This window comes from Cnephaeus nilssonii, assembly GCF_951640355.1.
Source record: "Cnephaeus nilssonii genome assembly, chromosome: 7".
NCBI lineage: Eukaryota > Metazoa > Chordata > Mammalia > Chiroptera > Vespertilionidae > Cnephaeus > Cnephaeus nilssonii.
In genome coordinates this window covers 92,092,270-92,107,997 of record NC_137078.1, presented here as the reverse complement: position 1 = coordinate 92,107,997, position 15,728 = coordinate 92,092,270, and the positions used below count along the sequence as shown (strand labels likewise).

At 53.4% G+C, this 15,728-nt stretch overlaps 1 protein-coding gene across 7 annotated transcripts in view; it reads right to left on the bottom strand.

Annotated features, from left to right (window-relative positions):
- The window catches only part of TMCO4 (transmembrane and coiled-coil domains 4), a 71,975-nt gene that overhangs the window by 21,083 nt on the left and 35,164 nt on the right, over positions 1-15,728 (bottom strand). The window contains exon 14 of one of the 7 annotated variants that reach the window (XM_079777999.1): positions 280-2,906. The exons of 5 other annotated variants lie outside the window; for them this stretch is intronic. In XM_079777999.1, coding sequence (XP_079634125.1) covers positions 2,815-2,906 — 92 coding nt within the window. In that variant the 3' untranslated portion in view covers positions 280-2,814. Of the gene's footprint in view, positions 1-279; positions 2,907-2,940; positions 5,152-15,728 lie in introns of those variants that run through there. One more of the 7 variants, XM_079777998.1, reaches the window with a different exon arrangement.

Genomic DNA, 15,728 nt, shown 5'->3' with positions numbered 1-15,728 from the left:
CCCTAACTACTCCGCCTGCCTGCCTGATCGCCCCTAACTGCTCACCTGCCTGCCTGATTGCCCCTAACTGCCTCTGCCTTGGCTCCTGCTGCCGTGGCTTCATCCGGAAGGACATCTGGAATGATGTCCAGAAGGTCATTTGGCTGTCTGGTCTAATTAGCATGTTATACTTTTATTATTATAGATTCTTTTCATTCATGACAAATAATACTGAATTTCCATTTGAGATAATGTTTCCATGTAAAATAAATTTATTTAAGTCAAGATGATGAGCTGATATATAACCAGGAACACTGATGGTAATAGACACCGTGAGGCTGTATGAGGGTGGCCGTGCTGGGGAAACCTGGCTGTAAATCCAGTGGTTACTGCCATCCTGAGGATGGTCGCAGCGTCCTGGTGCCCACAGCACTGGTCAGAGTGCAGCCAGTCTGAGGCCAGTCACCTTCTGATGTTCCCTGGACCACATGCCAGGTTTGCTTTCTGGCCGCACAGCTGCTTGCAAAGGTGGTCCTATTTCAACTGGTAATTTACTTAACTTGAATGGACCTAGGTACAAAAATAAGATTTCCCTGTGGTGGCTTCCTCTTACCCACTCCTAAGCTTTGCAACTGTTCATTCCAATTCTGAAACAGACGGCCCAGCAGCGATTGCTGGTAGGAACCGTCAGGGTTTAGAGCACTGATAACGCTGCTGGGAGTAGTCCGCCTGTACGGTCAATGCACCGCCTCCGGGCATGAGCAGCCCTGCCACACACACTGCGGAGTCCTGACTGCGGAGCCGGGCTGCAGCCTGTGTCCCAGGATGTCCCTGTGAGCATGCGTGTGTGTCCGTGGACCTCCTTGGTCCTGAGGCCAGGTCTCCAGCAGGGAAACCGGCCTCAGGACCATGACCTTGGTCACTGATTTCTCCACCTGAGTCTGCCACACGACAGGGGCCTCCCAGTGACGGCTGGCACATTGTAAAATTCTCAAAAACAACCTCATCTGAGTTCCTGTCCACCTTAAAAAAAAAAAAAAGAGCGATGTGACTGTTTTTTTTAGTGTTCAGGTCATTTTAAGACACCGTGACTTGTCACTAAAAAGACAAATTATTATTTCGTTGTCCTTTCTTATAAGAAATGTTTGGCCAGATCAGTCCCTCCTGATTGTCATCGAGGAAAAGAAAAAGGTCACTCAAATAACAGCACATGTTGGGCAGCTGCTGCCTGAAAGTCCAGTCACGCTGAGCTGGGCAGAGCTTCTGCTCTGATGACACTGAGCAGTGGTCCGATGCCAGCCCGATGCCGCCTGCCGTGGGAGCCGGGCCAGAATGCACCTGTCCATATCCTCATCTGGAAAACGGCCCAGGAGTCCCTGGGAGAAAGGGAAGCCTTCCAGGGCTGTCGGGAAGGTTCCGTGGGATGATTCCTAGAAACACCTGGCACAGCAGGTACCGGGTAAATATCAGTTCTTCCCCCTCTTTGTGCTTTTGGTGCCTAAAATGTGAGCCAGAGGATATAAGTGGGCGGCACAGACATCTCTCCGGAAGCAGGAGCAGCTGCTCAGTTTTGCACAAGCCCTCGATGGAAGGCAGTCAGTAGACTCGCCCCAGCCAGCTTGTGTCCCAAACCCACCTAGTGCTGGGCTTGGAAGAGCCCCTTCTTCTGTGTAATGTGTGCCCCCAAAAGTCACCACAAGGTGGCGCTGTGGCGACCACAAAAACTCCCGGTGTCTCTATGGGCAGGTATGGGAGCTTCCTGGAATGCCATTCCAGTTAGAGAGGTCTAGAGTGCCCTGCCAAGGGGTGGGCTGACCACACCCAGATCGCCCACGGCTCCCTGGGGCCTCTGAGATGAGCCATGAGACTGAACCTGGCTGTCCCTGCCTTTAACTAGCTGTGCAGCCTGGGCAAGCGGGGTAACCACTGAGCTATAACGTGAAAGGGTCTCGCCGGGGCAGGGTAGAGACCACTGGTGAGGGAGTCAGACAGGCCCGGGCCCACCCAGCTCTGTGGCGTACGGGCTGTGTGATGGAGAACAGATCCCCCGAGAGCTGAGGCTGCTCTCCTGAGAACCAGGGACAAGTGTCCCTCTCTCCCTGGCTGGCTGTGACGGTAAATGCAGCCACTACATGTGAAGGGCCCGAAACGAAGGGAACTCAATCAGCTGGCTTTGTTTGGTGCAGTTCGACAAACCCTGTTATAGGGGATCCAAGATGGGGCCACACTGGGGGCTGGAGACCCCAGACTTGGGGAAGTGGGGTGTGAGAGGAAAGGACTTCAGTGGGTAGGTGCAGCCTCAGGCAGGAGACGGCTGCAGGACAGGGTACGGACTGTGTTCAGAAGGGAGGTCTCCTTCTATCTGAAGTCCCAAGTGGGGAAGAAATCTGGCTGACCTCTGCCCCCTCTGTACTCTGCACAGGTCCTGGCACATAGTAGGTGCTCAGCAGAAGTCGGCTGCTAATGGATAAATAATTATATCGAGTGAAAGTTAAAACTGAAGACTCAAGTCAGAGCCTGCGTCCATCTCTGCTTTTTGTCTGACCGATCGAGCCCCTACGTTCAGAGAACCGTGTTCATCCCAACCTTCCTTCTCCCAACGTCCTAGCAGAAACCCTGGCTCAGGTGGCCTGCCTTCCCACACCATTCACCTTCCTGCCTCTGGGTCTTTGCTCTCACCAAGCCTGGGCTCCAAGGCCTCCTGCCTCCCTCACAGCCTCTCAAGGCTACTAGTTCTTCAAGGCTTACCCCCGCCCCAACCCAAAGCCTCCCCTGCCACCTGGAGGAAAGGCTTAGTGTCTAGGCCTTGTGATGAAGGCCCTTGGACAAGTCACCTCACCTCTCTGGGCTTCTGATTCTCCATCCGTAAAAACAGAAAATATAACACCTGCTTCCAGGGGTAACAAGGCCCACACCTTCCACCGTGCCTGGGAAAAAGATCAAGATGGAGTCTGTCCTTCTCCAGCACATAGTAGGTTTTCAACAAACATCAGCTTCCTCCTCTCCTCCCCCTGTTGGAACGACGGTTCTTTATTTTGGAGATGAGCAGCTCTTCTCCATGAATTTCTGCAGGGCAATGTGGCAGATGGACTAACCCCACTTCCCATTGCTCTCTGAGCCTGTGACCCAGGTTCGAAGCCTCAATCTCTAGCAACAGCTGAACTCCAAAATGTAAAATCACCCAAATGAAAATGCAACTTGGGACCTGCCGCCTAATTCAGTCTCCCCCAGTGCTCCCCAAAGCTGAAGAGGCCGCGATCTCTAAGCTCAGTTTCTGAGGAAGCCCCTGCTACAAGCCTCCTGACAACCAGGCAGCTTCCTGGAGAGATTCTTCCCCACCAGGACACTCCCCTCCCTGTCCCAGGTCTGCAAGCCCAGCCCTGACCTTGCTGGCCAGCCAGAGGCAGAGATGTCTGAGGCTCTGGCGGCTGAGTAAGCCTGAACCTGAGCGCTCAGCTCCTAAAGAGGGTGCAACTCTCCGGCAGAGGAAGTCAGGGAAATGCTACCTGTGCAGCTGGCACCTCCGTGTGCCCTCACGGGCCTTCTGTTCTGCTTTGATTGCTAGGAAGCTACTAGCTAAATTCACAGCTCAATTACAGCAACGGGGTAATCACAGGAGAAAATACCTTAATAACCCTAGCAGGGACAAAAATAGTGGTTACTAAGTGCCTACAGTGAGTCAGCCTTTCTGCTAAGTGCTTTACATATACTATCCCACTTAATCCTCTTAATCGTCCTCTGAAGAAATATTGCTAGACCCATTTCACAGGTGAGGAGACTGAGGCCTAGGGACTAAGCATGCGCCTGTTCGTTCAGCTTGTAAGTAGTGGAGCTGGAATTCAGATCCAGGCCCTGCTCCCCTGTATCTGAGCCTCTCAACTGGTTTGTGTGTCCCATTCAGATTTGTCTTTTTTCTGGTTGTGATGTTTTATATGTACCCACAAGTTGTTGCTTTCGTGGCTGTATTTCCTGAGAAGTCCTGCCAATCCTTTGAGGAAGGAGATGTGGCTTTGTATGAATGAATGAATGAATGAATGAATGAGTGGAGGTGTGAATAAATGAGTGAACAAAAGACAGAGGAAATCAAGAATAATGAAGAATACACATATAATACCTTAATAAAAAAAATTGGAAAAAAAAAAGAATATACTACAGACTTAAAAGGTCAGAGTTTACACAGGGACATCCTGTCCTGGGGTGGCAGGGACAGGGCCCCCAAAACTGAGGCCCTGACATTAAAACACAAAGTGTGGTCTATGCACTGACCCCCAGGCAGGAGGGTTTCTATCTTCTCTTCTGCACAACAGGCCTGGCAACTTTCTAACAGAACAGTTTGGACAATACCGGCTAAGCAGGCTTGATGCTCATGGACATCCTAGATACAAGGACAAGCAACCCAGTTTCCATTACAGAACTCCAGGAACTGAGATGGTTAATTAACATGTCAATTAATGAGACTTGAGGGTTTCCTTCCCTGTTTGAAAACCCACAGTCCAGATTCTTCAGTTATTATGGACCAAGTCTCATGCACAGGACTTGCTTCTACATAATTCTGAATGAGGGGCAGGCCAGGAGGGGAGGAGACAGCATGGTCACAAGAGAGGGGTCTGTCCAGGAGTCTGGGATGGTCATCAGGAAGAGAAATGTCCCTGGACACCATTCCCTCTCTATCCCTGTGCTCGCCACCAAAACTCTGGCACGTACTGTGTCCCCAGGCACGTGGGCAGCGAGCACGAACATCTGCTCCATCTGCCGCGTGGCGATTATGGGTGGACCTAAAAGAATCGGCATTCGGTTTGTGAATTTGCATAATGGGGCTCTGATCAGCTCTGGGTGCAGAATGGATAAACTCATGTTTCTGAAAAGCCTCGGACCAGACCTGGGGACATGCTGGTCCCCGGGGTACTGCAGCCCGCAGCGCTCCGTCAGGGTGCCAGCGGCCTCCCTGGCCCACACCAAGGGCGTCTGCATCCCCGAGAGGAAGCAAACGCCCTCCAAGGCAGTTGGCACAATCCCTGGCCAAGCTTCCTGGAAACACCCCATTCGTGTAGATGAAAGCAGCAAACGAATGCTAAATCCTGCTAACTCCGTCCTCCCCGGGAGCACGGTCGACTGAAGACGGTCCTGTGTGTAGCGAGCTGAGACGCGGTGTCACGGCCTTGGATGAATCCTCTGGATAAAGTAACGGAGAGAGGAAGAAAGGAGCCCTCGTTTAATGAGGGTCTCCCATGTGCCAAGCACTGTGCTGTCACTTCCACTATATTGATGGGCCAGCGATGCGGTCCCCCACACGTACATCATTGTGCCAAGTCCCTTACCAGGTGCTGGAGACACAGGGGGAAGGAAATGGACACGTCCCTCCCCTCAACCTCTTCATTGGTAAAACAGGACCCACATCTTAGGGCTCTTAGTACACCAAGGGGGGAAAATATGCAAAATGCTTAGTGTAGCTTAGTGCCTGGTGCACTGTGGTAAGTGTTCAATAAGCACTCAAGTCCCAGAACCCTCGCGAGAGGCATCAGTGTCCCCTTTGACTAACTAGCCTGAGCCACAGAGGTGACGTGACCTGCCTAAGGGCACCCAGACAGCAACTCGCAGAGCCTGGACTTGAACTCAGGCGTCTAGATCCCAGGTCCTGTGTTTCTTCATTCAGCTCCTGACTCTCAACTGATTGCCACGGGCCTGTGCATCTTTTTTTTTTTTTTTAAATATATTTTTATTGATTTTCCACAGAGAGGAAGGGAGAGGGATAGAGAGCTAGAAACATCGATGAGAGAGAAACATCGACCAGCTGCCTCCTGCACACCCCCCACCGGGGATGTGCCCGCAACCAAGGTACATGCCCTTGACCGGAATCGAACCTGGGACCTTTCAGTCCGCAGACCGACGCTCTATCCACTGAGCCAAACCGGTTTTGGCGACCTGTGCATCTTGAAGACACAGGGGGAGGATTCAATGGAGGCAGCTTACAGGTGGAGAAGGGGTGGGGGAGCCAGGACTGACCTAATTAATGGGCGCTGGCGCCCAGGGTTCAGCAGCCCCGCGGGTTTTGTTTGCTGAGTGGATATACCGACAGGCAAGCTGACTCATCTCAGGATGTCTCTCTGACTGGGTGGACAGGGCCCCGGGCAGAGACAATGTGCAATGCCTCCAGTTCACTCCCTCCAAATCCTCCGGGCATGAAGAGGAGAGCAGATGCATACGTCAGCCAAGGAAGAACCGATTTCTTGGTTCATGTGGCCATTGGCTGGCCCAGCCAGCAACCACGAGTCCGTTTGAATTGAGCTCACTTCCCAACTAGTTAATTTTTGAAACCTTTGTAAAGCAAATGCATAGAAAAATGAGCAGCCCACTGTGATCTGGGGCCCGGGGTCGCTCAGTGAGACTTGGAGAGCGGCTCTTCTTGGCATCAGGCGCTGCCACCCCTGCCCTTGCCACCTGCTGGGGCCAGAAATACCCTCGGTCAGAGGGTCAGTCACTCCCAAAGCACGCCCACCCTGCTGGCTGGCAGGTGGGCCATTGTCAGAAGTGCCTGCTCATCTCTGGGCGTTCTGGCTACGTTCATGTCCTGTCCAAACGCACACACATGACAGGTGTGCTTTTGTCTTGGTTTTGAGTGGGCAGGATCATTGCACGGGTGTGCGTGTGCTGGCTGATCATGCCTGCTGGGCAGCCCGGAAGTGGGGTGGCCCAAGTGTCCTGGGTCGCTAGAAGGTTGGGCCAGTGACTCTATCTCTGTAAGCCTCAGTTTCCTCATGTGTAAAATGGGGACAGTGACAACCTCCTAGGATTATTGTGCGGATTAAATCAATAAGGCACGCGAAGTATCTAGCTGTGCCTGACACACAGTAAGTGCCCAGTGACAGCTGGCAAGAGGATGACAGAACGAAGCAAGCAGGCTCTCTTTCTGTCTGAAGAGACGATTCCTCAGCCACACCGAGCATTCAAGTGCTCATCCAGAAGGCAAGCGACTCCCCCTGGGAGCCAGTCCTTCCCACCCAGCCCGGGCGCATCTGAATCCGTGGCAAGGCTGCTCTGAGAACCGGAGGAACAGAGGGAGGGAGCTCCGAAGCTGCCTCGTGCATCTCCAGGATGATACACAGCGAGCGAGGTCCAGCCCCCGATGCCCCTCTGCCAACCCAGACCGCCTGCCTGGACACGTGGGAGGGGCAGAGGCAGCCTGGCAGCCTCGCTGACGTCTGACCACGCCCCGTGGGGCTGGCTTCCTTTGACTCCTGGCTCCTACACGGAACACGTACGGGCTGGAAGCGGTGGAGATGGTGGTCTCCACCTGAGGACAGGGCACTCGGGTTAAGGACCTCAGCCAGGTGGCTGCCCCAGAACTGGGAATGGAGAACAGCAAGGGCTCCCTTTACTGAGCACCTGCTATGTGCCAGGCGCTTCTCAGACGATGGACACACGTCACTTCCGAGCCCAGAGCCATTCTGCAAGACCCCAACTCATGTCTCAGGGGCGGCAGGTTATCTCAACAGACTGCACAGTGAGCTCCGTGAGGACCTCCGTGCTGGCTTGTCCACAGCCACCTCCCCACAGCCCGGCATGGCGCCTGGCACACAGTAGGTGCTTAACGAAGATGAGCCAATGGAGTGAATTTGACTTTGAACAGCTCTCTGTTTGGAAGGCCTGATCTGAGATACTGCTTTGACAACACCCAACAAGGAGCGGGCCCCAAGAACAACATAAATAGGAGTTCTGGATAAATCTTAGTTCTCAGACAAGCTGCTCCTCCTTCCCCTCCATCTCACTCTCCTCATCTGAAAAATGGGGTTGTTGGGAGGGTTGAAGAAAGTGCACGTAAATCCCTGAGCAAATCCAGGCAGAGAGCTGGGCCCTTGCAATGGCAGCTGTTGCTACCCCTGCTGGCACTATTATTATAGTCACGACTAGTTGTGGGCAGCTCTGCATTTCAAGGCATTTTCAGGAGGTCATCGTTTCTGGGCCCTGAGCACAGTCTAGAGCCAATCGCCAGCCACCGAGCTCAGAGCTTGGGCCGGGATCTGCCCAGGGCCTGCTCCCTGCTAGGCTGGGCTCAGCTGCACAGGCCTCAGCTCCGGTCCTGTGGTGGGTAACAGGCTGGGTATCATTGCTGCCTCTGTGGGGAGGGGACCCCTTAGCCAAGCTCCTGGGCTCCTGGGGACCACCAGTCGCTGGGGCTCTCACCCAAGCATCCTCAGGCCTGACGCACTCGAGGTGTACTTCTAGCCTCCAAGCTGTGAGGGGTGGTAGGGGGAGATGGGAAAGTCGAGCCAGTGTGAGGTGGAGAGTGGTGGGCGATGGTGCTGGAAGGCAGCTCATGAGCGGGGCCTGGAGGTCATGCTGGGAAGTCTGCACTTGATCTAGAGAATAGTGTGGGGGAAGGGGGTGGAGGCCCCTGGGTTGGCTAAGGTGCTGCCATGTGTACCTGAGTGTGTGAGTGTGAGTGTGCATTCGTGGCTGGACTACAGACTGCTGGGGCCGACCTCCCTCCAGCTCCTCCACCCACAGAACCCGCCCAACGACTACTCATTTACTCCTCAATTCAGGCATCACACTGTCTAACTAACCAGTCGGACTCCTTAGCTAGGCATTTGAGACCTTGTGCCAGGTTCCTGCCCTCACCATTTCCCACCGTTCCACCTCCGTCCCCTTTCATGGGCTACAGAGACACTGGACTTAATGCTCCCAGACACTCGGGAGAAGCCCGCCTTGGCCCTGCTGACCGACCCTCCGGAACGTCCTTCCCTCTACTCCGCTGGATGACCCGCCCATCATTCAAGGTCTAGGTCTTCTGCAAAGAAGAGCTTGTGGTTAGAAGTGAGGGCTCTGGGGCCAGATGTCCTGGGGTCGAGTCCTGGCTCTGGCACTTAGGATACCCGGGGGCCGCAGTTTCTCATCCGCGAAGCCAGGAGAACAGCCCCCAGGGTTGCTATGATATTGAGATCCTGCTGGAGGTGCTTCGCATACAGCCTGGCACGCAGTGAATCTGACGCTGGCTCATGAGCTCATCAGCACAGGCCTGATGCCCTCACCCAAAGGCAAGCTCCTCTACCTTCCTGAGCATTTAGAACGCACGCGGGGGCCAGGGAGATGGGGGGGGGGGGGCGGGGGCAGAGGCAGATCCCGCAAACACAGAGTTCAGGGTCTAACCCCGGGGCTGGAAAGTGGCCACAAAATGGCAAGCTCCTCTACCTACATGGCACTCACCAGGGTTCCCTGTGCACAGTAGGTCCTCAGAGGAGTTTGGAGGAAGAAACGGTTACTGAGTGTGCCCAAATCAGGGCGGGTACTTTCATCCTCATCGTCTCATTTCAACCTCCCCACGAGCCTTCGAGTGTTCTAAGTCCATGTTCAGATGAGGAAGCTGAGGTTCAGAGAGGTTAAATGACCTCCCCCTGGTCCCACAGCCGGTCAGGCCCCAAATCCAGGTCCGCCTAACACCAAAGCCCCAGTTCTTTCCGGCGGGCTGTGAAGATGCAGGGGAGGGAGCAGCGACCAGGAGAGAGGCAGGAAGGCAGCTGCTTTGGGAACCATCCCCGAAAACTGAGGTGCAGGGACATCTCAGTGTCTCTCGAACCAGCCCTGCCACCCAGGGGCCACCTGCCTCCCTCCCCCAGCTTCCAGCCTCACTTCCGGTTGCCACAGCCAAATGGAAAATGGTAATGGATTCAGCTTGATCCGCAGGGGAACTGAAGATTTGGCCTGCATTACCGACCTGAAGTTAACATGTAATTTATGCTAATTGCAGCCAAAGACAGGCCTTTCTCCTCTAAATTGAGAATCGGTCCTATTAATAAGAGCACGTCGCTCCCGGTAATGAGGAGCCTGGCAGATGGTCTGCTGCATGGGCTGGGGGAAAGATGACTAGGAAAGGAGCAAAATGATGACAGCACAGAGAATGACAACTTTTCAAGAGCCTCCCCCGGGGGCAGGGGGAGCAGCTTTAGAGAGCAAGGGGAGTCTGCAGCCACCCCTGGGCCTGCAGGGACCTCAGCCTGAAGGCTGTTAGAGGATGTGTTGACCAGGACCCAGCCTGGGGTGCCTGCCTGACCTCCTGCTCTCTGGCCTTTGCCACTGCCCAGCGGGGACATTAATTTCTTGCTGCACATGGAGAGATGGATGTCCAGGGAGGCTGTGTCCTTGCCTAACCCAGGCTACCCAGAGGCAGGACTGAGAACCAGGTCTCAGCTGACAGCAAAGCCCATGCTTTCCTTTCCCCAATATGAGTCTGGGTTAATGTCGGAGTCTGGGTTACTGTTGGAGTCTGGGTTACTGTTAGAGTCTGGGTTACCGTTAGAGTCTGGGTTACTGTTGGAGTCTGGGTTACCGTTAGAGTCTGGGTTACCGTTGGAGTCTGGGTTACTGTTAGAGTCTGGGTTACTGTTGGAGTCTGGGTTACTGTTAGAGTCTGGGTTACCGTTAGAGTCTGGGTTACTGTCGGAGTCTGGGTTACTGTTGGAGTCTGGGTTACGGTTAGAGTCTGGGTTACTGTTAGAGTCTGGGTTAATGTCGGAGTCTGGGTTACTGTTAGAGTCTGGGTTAATGTCGGAGTCTGGGTTACTGTTAGAGTCTGGGTTACTGTTGGAGTCTGGGTTACTGTTGGAGTCTGGGTTACTGTTGGAGTCTGGGTTACTGTCGGAGTCTGGGTTACCGTTAGAGTCTGGGTTACCGTTAGAGTCTGGGTTACTGTCGGAGTCTGGGTTAATGTCGGAGTCTGGGTTAATGTCGGAGTCTGGGTTACTGTTAGAGTCTGGGTTACTGTTGGAGTCTGGGTTACTGTTAGAGTCTGGGTTACTGTCGGAGTCTGGGTTACTGTTAGAGTCTGGGTTACTGTTAGAGTCTGGGTTACTGTTAGAGTCTGGGTTACTGTTGGAGTCTGGGTTACTGTTAGAGTCTGGGTTACTGTTAGAGTCTGGGTTACCGTTAGAGTCTGGGTTACTGTTAGAGTCTGGGTTACTGTTGGAGTCTGGGTTACTGTTAGAGTCTGGGTTACTGTCGGAGTCTGGGTTACTGTTAGAGTCTGGGTTACTGTTAGAGTCTGGGTTACTGTTAGAGTCTGGGTTACTGTTGGAGTCTGGGTTACTGTTAGAGTCTGGGTTACTGTTAGAGTCTGGGTTACCGTTGGAGTCTGGGTTACTGTTAGAGTCTGGGTTACCGTTAGAGTCTGGGTTACTGTTGGAGTCTGGGTTACTGTTGGAGTCTGGGTTACTGTTAGAGTCTGGGTTACTGATGGAGTCTGGGTTACCGTTAGAGTCTGGGTTACTGTCAGAGTCTGGGTTACTGTTGGAGTCTGGGTTACTGTTAGAGTCTGGGTTACTGTTGGAGTCTGGGTTACTGTTAGAGTCTGGGTTAATGTCGGAGTCTGGGTTACCGTTAGAGTCTGGGTTAATGTCGGAGTCTGGGTTACTGTTAGAGTCTGGGTTACTGTTGGAGTCTGGGTTACTGTCGGAGTCTGGGTTACTGTTAGAGTCTGGGTTAATGTCGGAGTCTGGGTTACCGTTAGAGTCTGGGTTAATGTCAGAGTCTGGGTTACGGTTAGAGTCTGGGTTACTGTTGGAGTCTGGGTTACTGTTAGAGTCTGGGTTACTGTCGGAGTCTGGGTTACTGTTAAGAGTCTGGGTTACTGTTGGAGTCTGGGTTACTGTCGGAGTCTGGGTTACTGTCGGAGTCTGGGTTACTGTTAAGAGTCTGGGTTACTGTTGGAGTCTGGGTTACTGTCGGAGTCTGGGTTACTGTCGGAGTCTGGGTTACTGTTAAGAGTCTGGGTTACTGTTGGAGTCTGGGTTACTGTCGGAGTCTGGGTTACTGTTAGAGTCTGGGTTACTGTTAGAGTCTGGGTTACTCTTAGAGTCTGGGTTACTCTTAGAGTCTGGGTTACCGTTAGAGTCTGGGTTACTGTTAGAGTCTGGGTTACTGTTAGAGTCTGGGTTACCGTTAGAGTCTGGGTTAATGTTAGAGTCTGGGTTACTGTTAGAGTCTGGGTTACTGTTGGAGTCTGGGTTACTGTTGGAGTCTGGGTTACTGTTAGAGTCTGGGTTACTGTCGGAGTCTGGGTTACCTTTAGAGTCTGGGTTACTGTTAGAGTCTGGGTTACTGTTGGAGTCTGGGTTACTGTTGGAGTCTGGGTTACTGTTAGAGTCTGGGTTACTGTTGGAGTCTGGGTTACTGTTAGAGTCTGGGTTACTGTCGGAGTCTGGGTTACTGATGGAGTCTGGGTTACTGTTAGAGTCTGGGTTACCGTTAGAGTCTGGGTTACTGATGGAGTCTGGGTTACTGTTAGAGTCTGGGTTACTGTCGGAGTCTGGGTTACTGTTGGAGTCTGGGTTACTGTTGGAGTCTGGGTTACTGTCGGAGTCTGGGTTACTGTTGGAGTCTGGGTTACCGTTAGAGTCTGGGTTACCGTTAGAGTCTGGGTTACTGTTAAGAGTCTGGGTTACTGTTGGAGTCTGGGTTACTGTTAGAGTCTGGGTTACCGTTAGAGTCTGGGTTACCGTTGGAGTCTGGGTTACTGTTAAGAGTCTGGGTTACCGTTAGAGTCTGGGTTACTGTTAGAGTCTGGGTTACTGATGGAGTCTGGGTTACTGATGGAGTCTGGGTTACTGTTGGAGTCTGGGTTACCGTTAGAGTCTGGGTTACTGTTAGAGTCTGGGTTACTGTTAGAGTCTGGGTTACTGTTAGAGTCTGGGTTACTGCCTGGCAACTATTCACTCCCCTGCACTATGGGCGGAGTGCACTGCCCCACCCTACACCCAGGGCTCGGCCATCATTTGCTTTGGCGAGCAGAACATGTGGAAGATTAAAAATTGCCGAGCCCTGGCGGGTGCGGCTCAGTTGTCTGGAGTGTCGTCTCATACACCAGAAGGTTGTGTGCGGGAGGCAACCCTTTCACATCCATGTTTCTCTTTCTCTCTCTCTCTCCCTGCCCCCCTTAAAAATCCAAGTTTTAAAAATGGCCAAAAATCCTTTGCCACTTCTCCCACCCAGAAGAGGAATCGATTCCTCTTTGGTCCCTTTGAATCTGATGAGGCCTGTGACTTGGTTTAACCAACAGAACGTGGCAGAAGAGCTGCGTTCTAGAATCTCGGCCTTTGGAGGCCTTGCAGGTTTCACTCTTGCCATCTTAAAAGGCTGCCTTGAGAACACCATATAAGGGAGTCAGGCAGGCCTCCCGGGGGTGAGAGGTCTGGGGAGGGACTGAGGCGCCCTGGGCGGCGGCCAGCGCCCACGGCCAGACAGTGAGTGGGATCGACTTGGATGGCCCAGGCATTCCAGCTCTGACGGCAACTGCCCGAGTGAGACGAGGAGAGGAACTGCCTGCTCAGTTCGTAGGGTTGCGACAAGTAATCAGTTATGGCTGTTTTGAGCCACTGTGTGGGCAGGTTGTTTGCAGTGATAATTAACTGATACAGAATGCTAGTAGATACGACGCGAGCACAGGTCTGAATGTGCATGTGTGGCCTGGCTTGGCTCTGCACTCTCGAGATAAACCAGAAGAGCATGCCCCGGTGGCTGCTGCCCTTCAACCTCACCAGGACAAAGGCACGTGGAGCAGATCCGAGCCCAGCCCGCAGTCTGGGCCCAAGCCTATGCCACTTACAGCCAGAAACCAGAGGCTATTCTAGATCCTGGGCATGAAAATACCTGTGTTTGGGGGTGGTTTGTTATGTGGCGTCACTGTAGCACTAGCTGACTGATACACCCATCCTGCCTCTCTATATCCCACACATTTTTATATCAAGGACTGGGTTCTGTGTGAGAGACAGTCCCCCCATTTTTCCCGAGAGAGACTGTGGTGATATAGGTATTATTTGCACAAAGCTGCAAGAAGACGGAACATGGCGTTATGCAGTAGAAGTCAATGGCATTTCTGCAGCTCAACAAAGCCATTTACTGTAGGGGATGAAGAGCTAAGTATGGGGAGACGTTGGGGGGATCCAGGGGGTTCCTCCCAGCAGGCCCTGAGGTCCCAGGTGGATTATCTGTGGCAGGTAGAGCAGGAAAGGCAGGCAAGGGATGCCTTTTTGACATGCTCTGTCTCTGCTGAGGCCGGGCAGGGGAAGCGCATATCTAGAAAGGGAAGACACAACGCTCTCCTCGGGAGGAATGGAAGCCCACCTTCACCAGAGCTCCAGATCCAGCCTCCTCGGTGGTTACTGCCTGACCTCCGACCCCAGGCTGGATTTTCCTGCTGAAAACAGCTCAGGGCCTTCTGTATGGTGGTCCCAGGTCACCCAAACTGGGAATGGGACACTGTTTACTGCTGTGGACAAAACCAGGTGGAAAGGAGGCTACTGAGAGCTACAGGGGGCCTCAGGGTCCTCCAAAACCGCACGGAGAAGGTGGTGAGGCCAGCGCAGGGCTCACACCCAGGGCTTGGCCTTTCCACACTGAATGCTGAGGACAGCACGTCTGCCTTGCCTGTGCAACCGAGAAAACAGCTCTGACCCCCGGTCCATTTTAGCAAAAGATAAAAAGAGCAGGGATGAATCACACTGCTGGGCCCCAGGGTCTCTCCCATGCCCCCTGGTGATGCCAATACTGACAATAACCCCCGTCAGCCCTGCCTCCTCGGGCTGCTTCAGGCCCGGCCACCGCGGACAGCCCCACCCCTCCTGGCTTGCTAGCAACTGGTCAGCAATCAGATCGCACGCTGGTGTTGACCACGGGGAGTGGCCTTAGGGTGGCAGATGCTCTGAAGAGCAGAAGCTGCACTGGCGTCCTTGAGCTGAATTTGGTCCATGAGGGGTTTGGCAATTTGCACAAATACTATACATGGGCACCTGGCTTGCTCTTCAAAGCAAGTGCGTGGTGGGAATGATCAGCTCTGCTTTATAAGTGGGGAGCTGAGGCTCAGGGAGGCGTTCTGGGAAGTCCCGAGGGAGAATGCTGGGTGCACCTCCAGCCCCGCTCCCAACCCCCTCTGCTCTCAGGTCTAGGACTCCCTGTCTCCGTCGCTTCTCTGGCCTTTAGGGTCCTGCTGCTGCTACGCTGCACCAGGAGAGAGGTTGGTCTGGGTCAAACACACAGTGGGCCACTCCCAAGTGCCCCAAGCTCTGCACCGCAGTCGCCCAGCCCCCTCCTACGGCTGCCTCTGCGGACAGACCTGTCCCAAAGCCGCATTCTGCCCTGGAGACCTCACCCACCCGAGGCCCGAGCAGTGGCACTCAAGCTTCCCGCTCTCGGCACAGAAAGTATGCCGTTGGAGATCAGAGCCACTCCCAAAGGCACCTGCAGCGAAAACATGTTTACCTGGAACCTGTGACTGAGGCCTTATTTGGAAAAGGGGTCTTTGCAGATATAACTAAATTATGCAAATGTAATCCGTTGAGGATCCTGAGGTGAGGTCATCCTGGATTTGGTGGGCCCTAACTCCGAAGACACCGTACTTAGAGAAGAAGGAGAAGGTGATGTAAAGATGGAGGCAGAGAGAGGAGGATGCACCTACACGCCTAGGGACACAGGGAGAGCCGGCAAGCCCCGCAAGTCGAAGAGGCAAGGCAGGACCCTCGCTGAGCGCCAGAGGGAACGTGGCTCTGCCCACAGCTCAATTTTGAACTTTTCGTCCCCCTCCTCCTCCCATTCAAGAACATGCATTAGGATGCCAAGGCCAATGTCATGACTATAGGACTCACATCCACTTTCATTCATGTGCAGAAAAAAATAATTGATTTTCCAAAGGACTTAATGATGTTGTCTATTTTCAAGCGGTTTGAAACGGTGAGCTGTTATTTCTAAAAGCTGAGAACACATTC